The 17,081-nt window shown below is 39.9% G+C and overlaps 2 protein-coding genes across 2 annotated transcripts; both read left to right on the top strand.

Annotated features, from left to right (window-relative positions):
- The first annotated feature begins 7,801 nt into the window (after window positions 1-7,801).
- On the top strand, window positions 7,802-10,276 carry LOC117763586 (parathyroid hormone-related protein-like). The gene is made up of 3 exons (XM_034588818.1): window positions 7,802-8,207; window positions 8,406-8,524; window positions 9,047-10,276. Exons 1-3 carry the CDS (start codon window positions 8,115-8,117, stop codon window positions 9,441-9,443), a joined length of 609 nt encoding a protein of 202 aa, XP_034444709.1. The 5' UTR covers window positions 7,802-8,114; the 3' UTR covers window positions 9,444-10,276.
- Window positions 10,277-13,289: 3,013 nt separating this feature from the next.
- LOC117763219 (galanin receptor type 2) lies at window positions 13,290-14,327 on the top strand. The gene has a single exon (XM_034588179.1). The coding sequence runs from the start codon at window positions 13,404-13,406 to the stop codon at window positions 14,325-14,327; it is 924 nt and encodes a 307-aa protein (XP_034444070.1). The 5' UTR covers window positions 13,290-13,403.
- The last annotated feature ends 2,754 nt before the right edge of the window (window positions 14,328-17,081 follow it).

Genomic DNA, 17,081 nt, shown 5'->3' on the forward strand with positions numbered 1-17,081 from the left:
GAGGCTGCCTTCAGCATCCACGTCCGTCTGCCAAGCGCTGCTAGCATGTCCCAGGGCAGGCTGGGAGAACAAGACCGCTCAGCAAGGCCTCTGCATTGAGTGCACTCCATTTAAAATAACCTATGGATAAATAAATACATGGCCTAAGTTCACTGTACAGTAATTGGTCAGGAAACCAACAGAGACAAGCTCATTTACAGTAAATGGATCAGCGTTGAGTCCGTGAAATGCACTTGGCTCACACCATGCATTATAACGATTTGGAAATTTCAAGTGCAGCTTTTTTTTCAGTGTTTGAATATGCACTGAAATGTCTCATAGATATTTTTTCACTGGGAAAACAACAACTAACAAGTATCTGTGTCAGAGCACAAGTAAATAGAAAATGACCTTAAATAAAGAAACAAAACAGTGGGTGATTATAGATGATGCAAGACTCACAAATTGAGACTCAACAAAAACAAGGGAAATGTGACAAATTCTGAAATTACTTAAGTTTCTGTTTAATAACTTTTTTTAAAACTTTTCTTTGACATGCAGACAGAAGTACACACACAGTCTCACTCTCTTACACACACACACACACACGGTGGTTAGTCTGGCCAACCTTGTTGACCCACTGGCTTAGCTGTGGTTGCACGCTGGACGCAAAGCACTCATTAACGATTTGAGCCCGCTCTTCACTGTGCAAACAAACAGACTCGGGCCGTCATTACCGTAAACACCATGTGTGTGTGGTCTTCTCAATCAGGCCTTTATTGATTCTTCAATTTTCCGCTCGGGGCTGAGGCAATGCAAAACAGCACGATTTGTCAAGGGAGTTAAAGACGTGCAGCACGCAGACTTGTGGCCATGTTCAAAACGCTTAACACGCTGCCGGACACATTTTTCATCAGCCTCAAATACTGCACGGTAGTTGTTGCAGCGGGCAGGAGTCTGTTCCACAGGCAATGCCACGGCATCACCACAAGCCACAAAACATAAAACACCACGGAGGGTTTTATTGTCGCATGTAAAATGCACATCATTACCAAGAGCGCTTACCCTGTCCACCAGCTCCACTTTCTGCCCTCAGACAGAGCTATCTTTACATGGACGAGTCTCACTGTGCGCTCTGCCCTGTGTGATGCTTGGCAGCCATGCAGAAGTTTATGGTAATGTTTTGGGTGATAGGTCAGGGGCAGGAGGGTGGCGGCTATCGGTGGTGGCTGTGTGGGGTTTCAGACCCTTCCAGCTGGCTTGGGGTCTGCCTCTTGAGGTCAGGTGGGTGAGAAGGGGGCACTCAGACGAGGGGCAGCTTGTGGTTTGGGTTAGGGGGGGCAAATTACGAGCAAGAAGGGGCCCTAACCTCCCCCTCCCTTCCACAGAGCCCAGAGCACAGGGCCACTGCAGAAGGTTGGCCACAAGTCAGACACCCTACCATCAACATCTGCCCACAGAGAAATGCTAATGTGGTGGGCCAAAAGACTCACACTTCAGAGTTGTTTTTTCTACTTTTTCAATCATCAAACACAGTTTTGAATCACAAGATGAACAACATTTCAGGTTTTCACTAGAAACAAGCTCGAACACTGAGTTAATAACCCACCATTTCAGATGAGAGCAGAGCTGTGCCAGGATGGAATCATTTCATCTTAGAAATACATTTTACAGGCAAAACGTCCAGTGGCAGATATTTCCTTGTCTGAAAAATAATGATGTTAATGTACCTGTGCTCTAGACCGAGTCTGGACAACATGCTTTTGTCCTGGTTGGACCTCCCCGACTCACTGTCTCCAATAGCTTGACATTTATGGTTAACATAAAAAAAAAGTTGAAAATCAGCCCCAGAGCACAACCTGAGGAGGATTATCATATATCATGCAGCAGAAACAGAAACAGACAAATCTTGCAGCTACCTTCAAGTCAAATAAATGCGTGACGAAGGAGGCCATGTTTGGCTAACCCTGAGCAGGAATTAGGTAATGTTCAGGATGTACGCCTCTTAAAATACAGATCAGTGACCCTTCTCTGACATCCTGACTAAACTTCTCATTGTGCATTTTGGCTCAAAACCTAAAAGTCTGCATTAACTGTTGGAAACATTCGTTTACAACCTATAAAATTGTACGTAATACAATGGATGTGTGATATAAAATGTATGTTTTAATGTTTTATTTTATCAGTTGGATCCACATTGTGCATTGATGGATCATGACCAACATAAGCTACAGTTTACTGGTGCTATTTTGTTCAAACAACACTGCAGTTCTGATTAATTTGATCGCTTGAAAGCAGCGCAAAAAAAATATGTATCATCATCATTTAGTTAGATCTCCATCACCTTTTGCTCCGTTTTTGGTCTCTACCAACTCCTGAATGGCAGTATCTGTTTTTAGCTAATGAATGTTCAACTACTTTCAATAGCTAGTCTCTAAATTTCTGTTTCCTGTGGTTAAAAATGACAGTGAGAGTGCAACCAAGACAGTGAGTTTACAACCACACTGCAGCTACACAATGAGCTAAAATGAGATCTCTGTAGGTTCATTAAAATGGGTGAATTATCTTTACATTGTTTTCTCATCTATCATTTGATGCTGGTATGATAAAATAAATGAGTTACTGACACTTTTTAACCAATTAAATATGTTTTCAATTGTATTGTCCTTCCATCTGTTTGTCTGATTTTATGTTGTACTGGTGAGCCGAAGGCAATTTTCTACCATTGGTGGACAATTAAGTTCTATTCATTCATTCATATGCTCCAAAAATGTTTTAACAAAAATAAATAGATCTTCTCTCATTTAATCCCTTTCTTAGCACATGGAGTTTTAATTGTCATTGCTGACATCAGAATATATCTGCTGTCATTGTGTGGCTGACTACAGGTATTTAACTAAAATTATAATTAAAAAATAACTTCTAAATTATTCTTTGATCTTAACAAGTCACAGGTCTGTATCATCCCAAAGGAAAAAATACAGTATTCAACACATTGTAGCCTCAGCACAAAATGTAGTGATTTGCAGTGATTTCATACACAGCACAGATAACTGATGAACATATACAGAGTTATTTATAAATCCCTTTTAAGATAGTCAGCTGGAGATTTTACAGTAACTCAACTGCCAGTTCTCAGTAAATTGTTCATGTTTACATGTAAATTTGACAAACAGCTTTCTTTCCTTCAACAGGTCATTGTCGAGCGCGCAGGTTTTAGCAAAGTGGCATGATTTAGGCTCCAATAAACCACGGATTGAAAAGAGAACAGAGTGCATCAATTTTAACTTTCGCCCGCCTCAGTAGCTGAGCTGTTGGAATAGCTGACCAAGAAGAGGGTCCAGAGGAATAAAGCACATTCCTGGGATGACAGTTATGATTGGTAGGTGTGGATGATTAGCAGGAAACTCTTCCAACTGCCCACAACATGACATTATAAAGCATGCCTCACATGAACTAATTCAAATAGCCCCTACAATAACTCACCGTTAAAAAACCATTAAGAGGGGAAAGTAATTCTGCTAAACTCATTTTTCAAGTGAGGTTTTCCAGGATAACAAACCCAAAGTTCTCACGTGGACAAATGGTGAGCAATCAAAGCCCCGACTGCATCATAAAGAGAATATTATCAAATACACTGTAAAACCTCTGATTCTGTTCTTTACAGCTGGATATATATACGGTTACATATGACAACTGAATGGCATGTTCAACTGAAACGGCACTGAATTTTCGAAACATGTACTGGATGTTTTAGAGCACATGCCTTCACTTTTGTTGCAACGTTCAAATTTCACTTCAAGCTGGAACAGTGCTAAGAGTTTAAGGGGAGTGGTGCCATGACACAGTAATAAAATAATAATGGAGGCATACTTACAGCTTAACACCGTCTTACTGGCACAGACAGAATTGTAATGTACTCGCAAGTACACAGTGACTGTGAGTGTAACTCCACAACAAAAGGAACTGTTGCTGCGACTAGAGAGGGTTTATGACATAATTGGGTGGGCCAATATAGTGAATAGGGTACATCACATCCAAAAATAGATGCTGAATTTAAACGTGGAATGAGGGTGTTTCTCTGGATGCAGAGTGTGTATGAGCTGGCTGCTCAGAACAGGCGGGTACAAATTCTTTGAAACTGGGGTGGGTGGGTGTATGGTGTGTACTGTATGTGTGAACGTGAAGTAGGTGCAGTGTGAAAGGGATGAAAAACGCACAGGAATACTGTTCTGTGTTGAGAGTGCAATTTAGCATGAATCAAAAGCAGCTTTCCTGGCTCCTGTTCCATATGCTGCCGTCTGCCAGGAAATGGGATTTTTTTTTTTTTCTTCATATTTTTTTGCAGGTAAAGTCTTTACAGAATGGAATCAGATGAGGTATTTTTTTCCTACCAAATGTTAAAGTGTTGGAAGTTTGGGGCAGACACGTTGGAAACAGAAGAAAGCTGAGTTTTGGAGACAGCAGGGGGGTCTGCCATATATTTGTCCCAACCCCAAACCCCTTCTGGACCCCTTGCAGTATTGAATCATGACTGCTTGTAAAATACTGAGCCCTCTCTTAAGTAATTTACCACCAACTGCTCTGCAGTCTCGCCTGAAGTGATTCTACTACTCATCACAGCTCACACAAATAATTTATGAGCTTTATTCATGAGGAGAAATGCAAGTAATTCCATCCTGTAAAACAGTGCGAGAAGGTACAGTAACCACAGAAGTGACTCAGGTCTTTGAATGGACTGTATTCATCTTGATCAGCACACAAGGTTATAATAAATCCCTAAAATAGACAAAGACACAGTGTTTTCATATTACAGTGGAAACATTTATCTATTTCAATGTTTACCTAAGATTTTAAAAAAGAGATTCAATAGTTTCAAAAGTAAATAAAATAAATGGAAAAAAGGTACATGGCTGCAGCTCCATCTCTGTGAGGCTGCAGTATTGTTTGAGATGAGCATGCTAACACGGCCACAATGACAATGCTAACATGCTGACATCTAGAAGGTTTAATGTTTAACGTGTTCACTATTTTTAGATTGGCTTGTTAGCATGTTAACATTCTATAGCACTAAACCCTTGGTACAAAATGAATTAATACAAATTCTAAAAAAAAAAACATGTGAAAAGTCAGGGGATCAAAAGGGGGATCACAATTCACCCTGGGGGGATATTTAGAATATATTGATCTGTGATTGACCAAGAGACAGACAAACACTGAGCTACATAGGGAATAATAGATAATGAGAAATGCAGATTGAGTGTAGGTATAAAGTATAAGTATAGATGGTAGTTGTAAAGGGTTTCTGCTGGTCTCAACAAGTTAAATTTCAGACTTTTTAAGAGCATAATGAATGTTATTTATGACCTTTGTCAAATTCCATGGATGTGAAGGAATATCTGAGTCCCAGAATACTTCCCTGTAAATAAAGATAAGATGAAGAGTAGAGAAAAAGCCTGGAAACAACACGTTTTCCCCTTAAATACAGGCTGAGACAATAGGTGTCAATCGTCTTTCCCACAGTTAAGTGGAGTGTACTGAAATAAATTCTGACTGAGGTGTCGACTATCAGTTCAATGTTGGTCTTGTTAGCAGTTTTATTACAGCGTGCTAATATCTGTATCTAAGAGCTGCAACATATGGAAACATTGCAAACTATGCATGCCACCAAAGCATTTTTCTAAAAACAAACAAACAAAACTTTTTATTATTAAACTAACTATTAAGTGTGACGTAAGAAGCGTTAAATGAATATTAACATAATTAGACATAGAGAGGTTAAGTCCTCTTAATCCAATTGACCATAATAAGAGCTACCTAAACATATTCAATACCTACTGCATTATATTTTTTATAAATTTAAGACATTTAAGACTTTTTTTACTTTAAGACCATGCGGAAAACCTGTGGTATTTTGTACAGAGACATAATAAATACACAACAACATGTGCTAACTTCATTAACACATGTTGTTCTATTGTTTTCCAAAAGTGGGGTCATGACTCAGAAATGAATCACAGGAACTTTACACTGGGTTGAGAACAAGCTGCTTCCGAACCTAAACAGACTAAAACCACAGACTCCTGCAAAACCTGAGCACACATACACTAATACCCATTTTCATATTAATTGTTATTTTTCATTCAAGTCCAATTATAATTTAGGCAGAGATCCCTTTGAACCAACTCATTCATCTCACTCTGAGAGCTGTGGAAAGACCTGGCCAACTGTGTGAGTCAAGATCCCAGAGTTCCTCAGGTGGAACAACATGCAGAGTTTATGGGCTTCACTTATAAGTTCAAACATTGGCAGAGTCTTGTATTAGACATCAGTTTCACAGCGTGTTAGTAGTGTTATTGTGTGCATGTTGATGTTAGCACTTTTGCTCAAAGCACTGCTGTGTCCAGGTACAGCCTCTTTTGTTAGTTATGAACAAATGTCTGTCACAAATTCACCTCAGTTCAGTTTCTTGTCTCATATATTCCACGTAAAATGTACAATATGACAACAAACTAAGTATTTTATTTCTACGTTGATCAAGTTACAACAAAATTAAAATCATATTTCCCATTTTAGCAATACAATTACAATATAAAGTGCAGGGCGAACTGCCAGATTAAAATCACAATTTAAATTTAAATATTAAAAAAAAACTTTATATGGGATATATGCAAAACTACTAGTGAGGTTAATTCAGCAAATTTTTTAACCATGTTCAACTGTAAAGCTTTACAAGAAAAAACTAATTCAGCCATCCCTTTGTTACATATACTACTACACTTGTTAAGTAGTATTCTGTCAATCAATGTGATACTAAAAATACATTCACTTGTAGCTCCAGAGTCACCTCTTACATTAGACCACGACCTTTAGCACATGTGTTACATTCACAGCTGAATTCTTGAAATGTCCCATTTATAGGTCTTAGTGGTATCTAGTGGTGATGTTGCAGATTGCAACCAACCCAATACCCTTCCTCTCGCCCCTTTACTTTCCGCGCCTGTAAGATTTTACTTTGTCCGTCGTGCACTACTGTAGAAACATGGTGGGGCGACATGGTGGATGAGGCCCCTCCTCATATGAAGGGGTCATTCTAAAATACCAAAAAGACAACAATTCTTAGTTTCAAGTGATTATACACAAATTAAAACATAACTATTAATTCTATTTTATTTCTGCCAATAGATCCCTCTAAATCCTACATAGTGGCCCTTTAAATATTGGGCTCAGTGCCTGAACATACAGTGAACTCGGGATTGTGTACGGCTGCCTCAATGCAAAGCTCTCCACTTTCCTTATTAGCCGAATATCAGAGATACCTCAGAGCCCACTGTAACCATTCGGTGGTTAGCTGGTTTGCTGAGGCAGAGTGGAGGTGAACTGAAAGGTCTGCAATGAGAGGCTGTGGGTTAGGTTTCTCTGAGGTTATGGTCATTCTCCCCTGGGAAAGTGGTTGGCCTGGCTGTTTACTTTGGAGTAACCCTGCCCCTCCCCTCATACTGTACACTCTCTGCTTGGTAACCAATGATTACCTCCATTGGTGCACACCTGTCATTTCTGACCTCCAAATGAGTTATTCATACACTTCAAGTAGACACTGCTGCAATTTGAAATAGATTAAAAATCCCAAAATTTCCAAGCCCATGGTAAATATGTTCTTTGTTATAGGTTGGATTGGATGCTGCGTGGGCGCCACCTTCTTGTCACAGCAGGTGTATGTTGAGGGGTTGTGGGGAGAGAGGCGAGGGTTGGGAGTTCTGGGAGGGTGTTGGGACTGGAGTTAATGGGTACAAGCGAAGGTAGTGCCTGCATCTTCACCCAAAGAGGAGTTTGGCTTTCTCTCAGTGCCTCTCTCACACAGGCTCGCTCACAGTGCTGGACTGAACGAGCCCGTGAGACTACCGCTGAGGACTGAGAGGAGTTGCAGCTCTGCAGCTCATGTGCTACTGGTTTCTATCTTTATCCCTCTTTTAATTGGGACGCTGAGGAGAAATAAATAGCTCAACACACACTGTTGGGAGGCAAATGAATGGAGCACACTGACGGGGGGATTTCCCCAGGCTGTCTTCACACCAATGGATCTGGACACAAGTTTTGAACTGGCCAAATTGCATTTGGCTGAGTAATTTTTCTGAATGATTTGTAAATTAATTTTTGCAACAAGATCATCTCTAAAGAGCGTGCCGACTGAGCTTTTAGTGGATTTTCACTGTACCAATTTACATCATGTAAGTCCAACTCTCTTCTTAACTGTTTATGCCACCTGAGAAATCTTACCTACTCAGGAACTGTTGTTTTTTACACAAGCAACATAAACTAATAAATGACTAAAGAATTTAGTATCAATTCATAAACCAAAATTTGGATTAATTAAATTTGCTTTATTAAAAAAAAGTGACTAATATAATGTTACTTGTGTTCTTCAGATCTTTGGCTTAAGGATGTGTTCAATAGTCCTGCTTCATCAGTGGAGTCTGGCTGTGTTCTTGCTGTGCTCCCCAGTGACTCTTGATGGGAGACCAGTTGATGCACTTAGTAGCAGAACGTGAGTTATTTTTTAACATTGATTTTAAAAAGCATAAACAAATAAATGAATTGTATGCAATATGGGATTGTGAAAATGAAGGAATATTTAGAAGCTAGTTAAGCATACACAAATAAATTCCTATTTCCTGATTTAGAAATCAAAACAACAGATCTGAATAGATTGAGTAGGATACAGGAGGTTTTTTGCTGTTTCAGCTCTGGCTTGTTCGAGGGTCTTAAGCTCAGACTCCGGATGGCTCTCAGAAACTTGTTAATGCTGCCACCTTACTGTACTGTGAGCTTTTAATGGAGCCTAACTGCTCCACACATAAACTCAACTCCACAGTCTGGCATGATAAGACAACAAGGGACAAAAATCTAAAATAGGAAAATTCAGAAATTACTAATTTGATTGTATCAGAGACAGAATTTAGAAATTACAGAACAGATATCACAGCAGATTTGTAACAGACTACGAAAAAATGTTTTCTATGAATTTTAACTCATTTATGATGCTCATGATGACTTTCTTTGTTTAAAGGAGGAGATCAGTGAGTCACGCCCAGCTGATGCATGACAAGGGCCGATCCTTGCAGGAGTTCAAGCGTCGCATGTGGCTGCAGGAGCTGCTGGAGGAGGTGCACACGGCCGATGAGCAAGCACCACCTGTGCAAAGTAGAACTCCGAGCCAAACCTTCAGTGGGAATGCTCTACACCAAAAGCCCCCAGGGGCCACCAAAAACCTGCCTGACAGATTCAGGCTGGACAAAGAGGGCCCAAACTTGCCCCAGGAGACCAACAAGGAACTGGCTTATAAGGACCAGCCACTAAAAGTGGCCACAAAACGGAAAAAAAAGGTGAGGTTAGGCCGGCGCAGGGAGAATGACAAGAGGCGGAGGCGGGCACGGTCTACCACAATCACAACAAAGGAACCATGAAGGATGCAGTAGCTTGGTTCAGAGACTCCTAATAGCCTTTATATGGTACTGCACTAAGATACTGACACTACTCCAGCTGGACTGAGGTCTGACAGACTGGAACCACAGCGGACTCAGTAACAGTCATATAAGGAGCCCGGGGCTGTGCTTGTATGATAATATTTGCTATCTGTGTACCATTTTAAAGCAATCTCATCCCATACATCCTGGAGTTTCATCGTAACATCTTCTTAGGTCCATATTTATTTGGATAATTTTCACGCCTCTTTAGCCCTGACTAAATTCAAAACAAAGCACACAGTATGTTATAATCTCTAAACAGTGTGCACAGGTAGAGCATAGAAGGAAGTATTTATTGCCTGAATATAATGTTTCTTCAAACATCTGGATGCTGAGTGGTCTACTTTAGTTCGGCTCCGTTGACTATCATGGACTTACAGTTACAAACTGTTCATTTAATACATCTGTTTGAACTGTGCTGACATAATTTATTTCACTTTGAAAGTGTATATTTATTTTGTGAATGTATCATGGTGCTGCTGACTAAATTCCATAATGCACTTTAGTTATATCCTGTAAATGTTCTTTTGTGGTTGCGTTTTATTTTGATGTTTCTGTTTTGATGGACGTGCTTTCCTCTCCCTCCTTAAATCCCTCATGGACTTGTAACTTATTGGATGCTTCATCAAACCCATTCTCATCATTCTGCATCATAGGTTATATTTTTATAGAATTAGCCCCAGTCAGGGACCGTCAGATTCATTTCATGTTCTTCACTTGCACTGAGAACATACTGTACATGTTTCCAGTTATAAAAACATTAAAAATGTAGCCATTAGAAATATTTTTGATTTGTGGTGTCTTTGTTCACCAGTCCTATCTCATTAAGTCGAACCATTTATATGACGTGGCGTATCTGGTAAAGAGGATCAATCATTGATGGGGCAGCTGATGGTTCCTCTCCAGACTGAATCCTGAATTGCTCCCAATGAGTGTCGGTAAAAAGCATCTGTCAAATGAATGTGATGCACTTTATCATTTATGACAAGTACAAAACTTATTGTCCTATGAGTGCATATTTTAAGCACTAGTGGTCTCAGGTGTAACTTGCCCTCCTTCATCCAAAATTTGAGTAGTACTTCTCTGTTAGTCCATTCATTCATTATCTATAACCCTTATCCTTAAAGGGTTTTAGGGGACGAGAACCAATCCTAGTTGACATTGGGCAGGTGGAGGGGTACGTCCTTGACAGGTCGCCAGCCCATCACAGGGCCAATAGAGTGCTTACTTGTTTACAGTCCATTTTAATTGTACAAACCTGAAGTTGCTATATGGAGGGGACTAGGATTGAAACTGTAATTTCATTATTGATAATCTGATGATTATTTTCATTTGGTTGGTCGGTACAATATAAAGAAAACCCATAATTTGTAAGAGCCCAATATGACCCCTTCAAATTGCTTGATTTGTATAGATACTTCAGAACTCAGCAAGTCAACCTCCTTTTAGTTTTTGTGCTCAGTCTTGTATATTTTATCATGACCTGTAACCTTATTTGTATGGGTTTCGGCAAAAGCAGAACACAGTGCAGCTGTTAATGTCCCACTTGAGAACATGTGGCATTTTTAACAGCTGCCGACTGGATGGCACAGAAACTGGTAATGGAGGGGTTAGCAAATGCATCAGCATCTGCTATATCCTGTGCTAAGAGCAGCAGTGTACACCATAGGCCATTAGCTGACATAATCATAAATGCTGTGGAAAGCCTGATAAAGCTGCCGCCAGGAGCCTGCAGCTCACACCGAAGAAATCAATCCAACAATGGACAGAGACATTAATATCTTCAGAGCAGGGGAGGAACACAGAATGAATCAATGGACGGAATCTTTTTTCTGTGGAGCGTGACCAACTTTTATTTACTTTTACTCATTTGGCAGACGCTTTTATCCAAAGTGACAAACAACTGAGGGACAACACTAAAGCTTCAGTACAGTAGAAACACTGAATTAAGAACTTATACTGAATCTGTTCAATAGGGCAAAGTGCAGGAGATCAGGTAAAGAAGTGTACAGTAAGTGCAAGTAAGGAATGTTGGGGTGTTAGGAGAGGAGGTGCTCTCAGGAGAGATGAGCTCAAGCAGGTCAGGTTGCCCCTATGATGACTAGCAGGCTGCCAGGCCCAAAAATATATTTCAATAACAACACAAAACAATTATGCCAATGAAATAATGATGCCATGGTGCAGCAATGAATCATACTTACTCTGTTCACGATGAGGCATTTTTGCAAAGGTCATAGCTTACACAGCTTATTTTTATGCAATTAACTATTTCTGTGATTATTTTTATTAAAAGTAAAGTTTCAGCACCTCCTTTTTTCCGCTCTATGCGCCTCACGATTCTGTCTTTTTATGTGGCGAGTACCACCAGGCCTGAAAAAAAATCCTAGGGGAAGTACTGATTTAGTAGTTCCTTCCACAACTGGGGAACCACAAACAAGAACAGTCTGGACTATGATTTCCTTGTGTGTAGGGATGGTGAAAGGATGTTTCTTAGAGGAACGCAGTGGCTGAGAAGGAGCATTACACCTGTATGACTGAGGTCAAGTACATGGGTGCAGACCCAGAAGTCAGTCTGTATAGGCAAGTATGAGTGACTAGAATTTGATTTGGGTGGCCATGGGTAGCCAGGGGAGTGAAATTGCATGCGTTTTTTATTGGACTGATCAAAGACTAGAGGACGCCGCTGCATCCTGGATGGAAGGATTTCCCTGTGCATGAAAGGAGACCCAGCAGAAGTCAATCTGAGGCAAGGATAGGGATGTTGATTTCATGAACTATTTCCATTGAGGGGGTAGGAGAGTTTTACAATGACTCAAGAACTAAACATCCAAATACATCCTCTGACAATAATCCCAAAACAGGCAGGTGATGCACGTCACAGTTGTCTCAGCAACAGGTGAGAGGCCGTTTCTCTTTAAACCTAGTCAACCAGAATCAATTTGACGCGAGTGATGTTTGCCTTTCCTCCCTCCACATTCAGTAATCACACTTTGTAATGAGCCCTGAGAGGCTGCCACCTCTGCCTGCTTCAGTCCAGTTTAACAGGATGGACACCAGTAAAAGAGGACACTCCTGTTTACATTATGAGGGTAGTCCACTCACAAACATGAGCTAGAGGACGATGCTTTGATGAAAGACAGTGGTGAGTTTGTCAAAATAATAGAAGTGCTGCCATTTTATAATGCTATTAATTTGTTTCTAATGTTAAATCAATATAGCTGAAAAAAGCTGCAAGTTGAGTCAGAATAATAATCAATAGACATTTTGTTCATAAGCATATTGTTATGTAATGTTTGCCTTGCAAAGTATTTAATGATATTGTGTAATTCTCCTGTTTTACTAGGAGTAATGGTCATTTTCATTATGAATCAACTGATTATTTTCTCATTTAATTTTTGTAAATTTGTAAGAAAAAAAACATTATGAGCCCAAGATTATGTCTCCACATGTTTTCCTTTAAAAATCCACAACCCAAAGACAAAGCTGCAACCAGTAAACGTGAGGAGTTTTTGCTAATAAAATTACAATAAGAAACCAACGATGTCTTTTAGTCCACTGAATTCCCTCATTTTATTTGTTTGTTAGGTTTTATTATGAGGTGCTGTGTTGCATGTTTTAGATATCACCTGTCAATGTAATACAATGGTGTCCTGAATGTTTATATTTACATGAATATTACCATATGCATATAATAATTGAATTAGCAGTTTAAATTTGATTCTTTTTCAGTTTCATTTGGGTAACATCTGTTCAGGGACTAGATGAAAAGCCTCTTGGCTAACACAAGTTCAGCTAACAACAAGTGCACTGTCCCTGTTAAATGAATCAACAAACAAATAATGACAATGAAAAGTAATTCATTTTTCTCCCTCAAAAGGGTGATGTGAAGCTCCAGATAAAATGGCTATCCCTAACACTTATGGACTGATCTTTGCCTGTACCTGTGGAGTGATCCTGGGCATTGGGCTCTGTGCCAACCTGCTGGTCTTTTCCCTGTTTGCAAAGTACAACACTCTACGCAAGAACCGCCTTGACATCCTCCTCCTCAGCATGACTCTGGCCGACTTCCTCACCCTCCTGCTCATCCCCTTCACCCTGCACTCTGCGGTCAGCCACTCCTGGCCTCTGGGCGACACCTCCTGCAAGGTCTACCAGTTCCTGCTCGCTTTTAGCCTGGCGGCCAGCACCTATTCACTGTGTGCCGTCTCCATGACCCGTGCCATGATCATCACCAACCCGTACCAGCCACCCAACATGGACCTGGTCATTCTCATGTTTGTCCTGGTCTGGGCCCTTAGCTTCTTCATCAGCCTGCCACTGCGAATGTTTGCCACCAAAGAGAGCTTGAGCCCAGGCCTGGCAAACTTCTCCTTCTGCCTTCCAACCATTCATGAGCACCATTACCAAGTGGTCCTAAGCCAGTTTGTACTTTACTACTTTGTTCCGATGCTGGTCATTGCCTTCAACTATGTCCGCCTGGGTCTTTTCCTCCACAAGAGCCCTGTAATGTCAGTGTCCAGTGCCAGGAACACCCGCCGAGCCTCCGTCCTGGTGTTCTTGGCTGCTGCCACCTTCTCAGTGTGCTGGCTGCCTGGTTACGTGTTGGAGCTGTGTGTATACATGGGACTGTATCGTCATGGACAGGCTTGGGAGATGTTCTACTTTATCTGTACTTTGCTCCAATACCTGCACCCCTGTGTCAACCCTGTGCTCTATGTGCTGCTTTCTAAGCGCTACCGCCACAGGAGGGCAGCCTGGCTCTTCAGTTGTAACAAGAACAGAGTGCAGCCGCAGGTCATCAGCATCACCACAGACAGTTTTTAAATTCAGCTCATTTCCTTTACATCATTAGGGACAACGTTTCCTTTTTTGAAGAATAAATTGGTGTTTTTTAAAGACTTTTATGAAGACATTAACTATCCTCTGCAAAATGTAGCAGGAATTATCAAAATGTCCGAAATATATTTAAAGGGAAACTATGTAAGTTCACTGTAATGCAGAACTGGAATAATATAATGACCATTTAATTAATGCTGAGGTTTTCTGTCTTTTGAAAAACATGTCTTTTGACATAAGTAAAATAACTAAATAAATATTCTCTCAAATAAATACAAATAATGAAATAAATATCCATTAAGATGCAGCATGTAGAAAATTAACTATACTTGAACTGTACTGTTACAGTAACAGAGGTTTATATGACTTGATGGAATAATTTGCTGGCTAAAATGTGGGTGAGAGGGAACTTTGTTTTAAAAAGATTTTTCAAATTAAACACTGAATAGAGCCGTGTTTTGTCCATCACACCTGCTCATATGACAAATAAACTGTCACAGGGCAGTCATACTTCCAAGATGCATCAAATTATTCAGCAGGTTTTGTTACTTTGGCAGAGGGTGGCCATTAAATATGAGCCACACAGCACGATGCACTAGTATGACACCACATAACTAGTAATGAAAAACCACCGGTTTATGCTGTTTAAGTAAGCCATCAAAGGGGACGACTCAGTAACTCACACTGGATGAAATTACAAGGTTTTGATCTCTAACCGTGTGATTATTATTGTTTCACTGCAAATTCAGGGTATTCATGCAAAGGTATTCATTTATTATTCAAATTGCTGAGTATCAATTGAAGAAAAGGTACTGAATGGGTCCGATTTGTTGTGATTATAAATCTGCCGGCGGTGAACACCATACAGCAACTAAATGTACATGTAAAGACATTGTGAAGACCAATCAGACAAATTCTGATTACAATGCAGGAACTCTGAGAGTCATAACTGTAATTTACGAAATATAAGAGTTCTCTACTAATTACAGCTGTTATTGGATTTTTAAAATTTTTTTTACTTACATTTTCATGAAGTTATTATTATTTATAGGTAAATTTGGTTCAACGCTTTCTCTGTTTTGTATTATTTAGTAATTAATAAATGAATCATCGCTAAAATGCAAGAATAAAAAAAAAAAAGTTGTGTGATATTCAAATTGCGATCACATAAGACAACAAAACAGCAAATCCTCACAATATTGATCCTTTTTGCTAGAAAAACAACATAAAACAGCATCTGATTATTAGTAGTCACTGCTGTTCTTCATTCAACTAATTAATTTATCAACTATTTATTCAAACTTTACCCAGTATGACGTAACATCATCCAATAACGTATTGACTAGTGGGTGGATCATATGCTCTTTATCGAATCAAATGAAAATCTGAGAAATGACAAACAGTGTTTTAGTGATAACTCCTGCTTTAAAAATTTGCTTAATCCCCATGAGCTGGTGGCTATCCATTGGGGGGGGGGGGGTCATTACAGTAACACAAACACACAACAGCACACACACTAGATAAACCCACACCTGTAGGTGTAAAGTTTGCAGAGGCGAGGTGTAATTGGGGAGCTGTGTAGCAGGTGTGAAGTCAGAAAGCGGAGGGATTCAGAAAGGGAATAACAAGGTTGGCTGAGTTCTGGCAGCCACTGCAGTAATAGGAGACCACCCGCCCCTCCCTCTGTAGCCCCCTGACTTTTGGCCTTCTCCTTAGCGTACAGCAAGGGCAGCTGGCCGGACTCGTACAGAGCGGTCGTAGCCCATCAGCATGTTGGATATAGTGAAGCAATAAAGCACACATGCTCTCCTCTTGCTCCTCTATCTCACTGAATGTAAACTTCAGAGTGAAGAGATCAATCTGCGACCTCTGAACAAAGCAAGTGACGCAAATGAAAAAACTATAAAAGATATTCGTCTCATAAATACTGTAAATGAAATGTTTTCTCAGACACCTCAACTGAGTTGCCCAATGTTAATTATGTACTTTTTACCAACAAAATATTGGTTGAATTTTACTTTGAAACCTCAACACACATTCACTGTATCTATTAGCACATTACAGTACTACTACATTACCACTAGGGGCCACTAACAGCTGCCAGAAACTGGTGTTTGTGGGCAGACTAATGCTTGTCGATCACCATGAAAATATGTGCTGTCAAAACAAGACTCTTGACTTGTTTATTTAGAGATGTGCGGCAGGTTACAGCCCTGTGATTTTCCACCGTATCCAATCACATTTCTTTTATTTTGAACCTTGCTCTCATGTGCTTCTCTCTACCTGCTTTTCATAGAAAATCAATCAAGCAGGGCTCTATTATCTTCTGAGAGTTTGATAACATACAATTTGTGTTAGCATAGGAGAAGCTGATATTTAAGTAAGTTTCACTTTTTAACTCAAGCTATAATCAGTTAATATTAAATCAATAATCACATAATACTTTATTAGGTGATGTGCAACTCCACCGTCACCTTTACGCTCTTGCTGCTATTTCATTTTTGACAAGAATCACTGTCACTGAACTTATGTGTGACTTCTGTGACACTCATTACAAATAAAACAACAAAAAGGATTTCTGGGTTTTCATTCTATCAAACATTTTGTCCAGGGAATTTTAAGGTGATGGTATAGCAGCATTTTGTACTTACTCTAGCATCTTCATATCAAATGCAAAATACTTTGTGGATGTCATACAACAAAAGTTTCTCTAGTCAGCATGTTCGTCAGGAGAGTAAAATG

This window comes from Hippoglossus hippoglossus, chromosome 6 (genome assembly GCF_009819705.1).
Source record: "Hippoglossus hippoglossus isolate fHipHip1 chromosome 6, fHipHip1.pri, whole genome shotgun sequence".
Classification (NCBI taxonomy): domain Eukaryota; kingdom Metazoa; phylum Chordata; class Actinopteri; order Pleuronectiformes; family Pleuronectidae; genus Hippoglossus; species Hippoglossus hippoglossus.